Below are 4,323 nucleotides of genomic sequence, written 5' to 3' on the forward strand. Positions count from 1 at the left end.
GAGGTAATTTTATGTAGTCTGCTGAGTCATTTCTTGATGCATATGGCAACATATTTTGAGCAGATTCTTGATTTGGGACAGAGTAACGGGATGTTGATTGAAAACCGGACATATTTGATGATTCTAAATGAGATACTTTTATTAAATCCCTAATTTGGGTTGAGCAGTGATATTATGCGCTTACACAAGCATCAAATTCGGGTTTCTCGTGTTCTTTGAATTCAATATCAACTGATTCATCTTTGGATAGCATGACATTCTGATAAGATGTATCTAATTTAGACCACCTTGTTTCTAAGTCTCTTCGAGAACTGATTCAGTTTGTTCTTCAATATCGGTTTTATTAATAATATCACAAAATTGGAGTAAATGTTCAGAGAAAAATACGAATTGTTCTTTAGAGGGATTAGGTGAATTACTAGAAGTAGATGTATTCGATGTATTAGACATGTTGAATTTTTGATAAGAGTTGAAATTAGGACTTGAAATTATATGGGTTTTAAATCAGATAAATTGATAATAATAGTACTTCAGTTGAAGTAAAAGAGAGAACCTTTGTAAGGGCTATTATAAACAGGGTTATAAATAGACAAATTGGTAACAAAATGTATCAAATGTTCAATGAGAAAATAAAATTTTCAACAAAGGTTTGTATTATCAATGTATGTTATAGGGTTTGCAAAAATTGAGACGTGAAATAAATTTTGTTAAAACGAATATTTCGGTGGACTATAATTCAAGAGAATTTGAAATATTCTTAAAGAGAGAAAAAGAATGAATAAATTTTCAGCGTTGTGAATTTAAAATGAGAGATTAAATTTTGTAAATTTGTGTATGATTAATTCGAGAATATTTCAAATTTTAAATTATTTCCAAAAAACTTGAATTCCAAAAATTTATAAAATATTGTTAATAGATAGTTTGTTTTATTGTTTTTTTTTTAATTTATTAGAAAACAAAATTTTTGATTTCTTTAAAATTTATTTAAAAGTGATCTAATGGAACCACTTAATGAGATCGTATAATTTAAAAATTTTTGTACTTTTTTTTTGGTTCTTTAGTGGCAAAAATTTTCGTATATTTTGTTTATAAAATGTTTCAAATTGTTTCGATTTTCTTTTTATTATGTTGGGTAATTACTTGATTTAATTAAAAACAACGCGCTTGTAACCCTTGTAATAAATTATGTGTTTTTGTTAATTATTTGTAGCAAATTTTTTTATTTATCAATAATATTCTAAAAAATTTTAAAGTGTTGATTTTTCCACCTCTGTATTATTGTTTTCTTTGTCTCTTTCTCTTTGTGTTCTACTTTAAACTTGTGTTTTATTATACAGGCTAAAATATGTTTTGTATAACAGTTTTAGTTTGTTATATGTTGTGTATTCTAATGTTTCAAATTATTTTCTTTTAATTTTTTAAATATATTTATTTTTTTAAATGGACTGTAATGTTAGCAAGTTTTTATTTATCAATAATTTATTTTAAATTCAAATTTTTTTCAAAAGACAAAACATATGTATGTATGTACATGTGTTTGTATGTATTTTTCTTTTATCTTTTAAGAGAACTGTTCACTTTGTAACTGGATGTTTATTATAGAGAAAGAGAGATCAGTTGAATTTGGTGGTTGAAATTTGTATACAGTGATTCTGATGAAATAGATTTATTTTATTTTAAAGGAAAACGGGAAAATTAGCGGGATGTTATGTATGTAAGTATGTATCTAAATATGTATATATGTGTATGTTTAAGCCAGGGCAATGAACTTTTTTCTTTTACTGTATTAATTTATACACGGGATTTATAGCGGTTGATCTTTTTTCTTTTGACGTTATATATATGTATGTATTTATATTTGCAATTTTAATTTTACATAAACACCGTTTTGCACCGTTTTGCACAGAAACCGTTTACTTAATTTTTGCACAGATTTTTGGTTATGTTAATACCTACGGCAATTTAAATACATACATATACACATATATTCACACTTTTTTTTGAAATTTTTGATTTTTATATTGAAATTTTATTACATATGTACATACATAAATACACTTTTTATATATTTTTATTTTATTCTTTTACCTTTACACAATTTTATTTACCGTTTTTCTTTTTTGCAATGTATGCACATATGTGTGTTTTTATATGTGTTTTCGTTTTATTTTCTTTGTTTTACTTGTTTTTAATAAATTTTGTGGTTAAAATTGTACTGATGAGCTTGTTTATTTTTATTGATTGTTTACCTCATTTTTCTCATGTATGTAGATGTTGTTGTAGCTTACAGCGAGAAGACCATGAATACAATTGGGGTTTGTATTTTATAATCTCTTTTACAGATGGTTTGGCGGGATAATATCAATCTATAATAGAGATGATTATTATAATTACGCTTATAATCAGAGTAATTATAATATGGGGATTTGGTGTGGGATTAAAGAAAGAGAAATATAGAGAAAATTTAATTAATTTTGGGTAGCTGATTCTTAATTATTAACAACGCCTCACCTTTTATGAGACTTTCCACAGTAATAAGAATATTTATTTTCTTAAACAATTCAGGGTTTATTTTAATTCAAAGGTTTATAGGTTGTAGTTAAATTTAGGGTACAATGTTAGTTTGATTAATTTGAAGCAAATGGTCTAAAAATAATGTGATAACATAGTAATGGCCGTGTCTGCCATTTAAATCTGTTTATAGTTTTTATGACAGCTCTAAACCGGTAAAAAACGCGAGCTACATAAAAGCGAAAATCCTCTCTAATGTCTAGAATATTAATATTTTTTAAAATTTTTTTTACGTTTCTGTCTTTTTGCATTGTTGAAAATAAATATACATTGATGTTTAAAAGTTTTTACTTGTACCTTTTGAGTGGCTGTAAATGGGTTAATTTACTTTGGATGTAGACAAAGTAAATTTTGATTGTTGTAGATGTTGTTGTACAACAAGAGATATCGCTACTTTATTAATTTACTTTGGATGTAGACGTAATATTTATCAAAATGTCAAACTTTAGGATCAGCTGATTTTTTGTAGCCACCACACTACTACAACTGAAGCACAGCAGCATTTGTATTAGTGCCCTACAAACATTTTCTATTGCAGAAGTTACCCGTGTGAAACTTCCAAACGTGCTAAAAGCTCGCCAGCGATGTTGCGGAAGTATAAGAATTCTTGTCACCAGTCGGGAAGAACTGATGCCGAGCTGGGGAACGTCTAAGAGTAACGTGGAAGATACTTCTGGAAGACCCGCAGAAGAAACATCTAGATGACTCTTGGAAGTAAGGTATTGCCAAAGACTCTTCTAGATGTAACTAGGAAGTCACTTCTTGAAGTGACTACTTAGTATCATCTAGAAGTGTTCCTATCTTATCTTCTAGAAGATGAATTTTCTCTTCTTCTAGAAGAAGAGTTTTCTCTTCTTCTAGAAAAAGAGTATTCTCGTCTTCTAGAAGATGAGTTTTCTCTTCTTCTAGAAGATGAGTATTCTCGTCTTCCAGAAGATGAGTTTTCGTTTCTTCTATTTGTATACTCACCAAAATAAAATCTATGAAAATAAATCTAAATAAAATGAAATTTTATAGTTTTTATTGAAATAATAAAAATTAAAATAATAGAAAAAATAATTGATTTAACAAAAAAAGTAATATATGTACATTAGACCGACTCACAAAAAATGGTGCTTGAGTTACCCCCTCATTATATTCGCTCTTATGTAATATGATGTTACCAAAAATATTTTCGGTTAAGTGTTGTCCATTCGTGAGCTGGACAGTTTTAAAGAAGATATCGTATGGGAACACGATTCTTGATGTTAAATTAAATATTTTAACCCAGCTTAAAAAATCTTTGTTATGTTTTATAATGGTTCCCAAAATATTTCTAGTCTATCGATGGCCGTTCGTGAGCTGAACCGGTTACAAAAAAGTCCCTTTTTAGTTATTTTGTTTTAAATTATACATCATTTCTTAAACAATATATACAGTTTGTGGTATCATTTGAAAGGTTTTTTGAAGCCAAGTCTAGTGGTGCGCAAAATTTACAAAATTGTGCATATATTTCATTTTTTTTAGTAAAAACCTAACAATTTTAAATATTTTGTAATATGACAATTATAAGCAAACGGTTATTTATGATTAATACATCATTGGCCGCGACTTTAAAATACCTTTTAAATGATACCCCGTATTGGATATTTTGTTTTAAAACAAACAAAAATTAAAACAAGTAGGAAAGTATAGTCGGGCATGGCCGACCATATGATACCCTACACCATGAGTATATTTTTACAATTTTTACTTTTATAAAATTTTTATTTT

General features: G+C 27.4%; 1 protein-coding gene across 3 annotated transcripts in view; it reads right to left on the bottom strand.

The window, feature by feature from the left end:
- The window catches only part of LOC124419432, a 12,596-nt gene extending 9,429 nt beyond the window's left edge, over positions 1–3,167 (bottom strand). The window contains exons 1-2 of one of the 3 annotated variants that reach the window (XM_046948862.1): positions 2,512–3,165; positions 2,250–2,366 (exon numbers count right to left, since the gene is read on the bottom strand). In XM_046948862.1, coding sequence (XP_046804818.1) covers positions 2,250–2,263 — 14 coding nt within the window. In that variant the 5' untranslated portion in view covers positions 2,264–2,366; positions 2,512–3,165. Of the gene's footprint in view, positions 1–2,249 lie in introns of all 3 variants that reach the window. The other 2 variants (XR_006940587.1, XM_046948861.1) reach the window with 2 other exon arrangements.
- Positions 3,168–4,323: the final 1,156 nt, after the last annotated feature.

This window comes from Lucilia cuprina, chromosome 4 (genome assembly GCF_022045245.1).
Source record: "Lucilia cuprina isolate Lc7/37 chromosome 4, ASM2204524v1, whole genome shotgun sequence".
NCBI classification, from domain to species: Eukaryota; Metazoa; Arthropoda; class Insecta; order Diptera; family Calliphoridae; genus Lucilia; species Lucilia cuprina.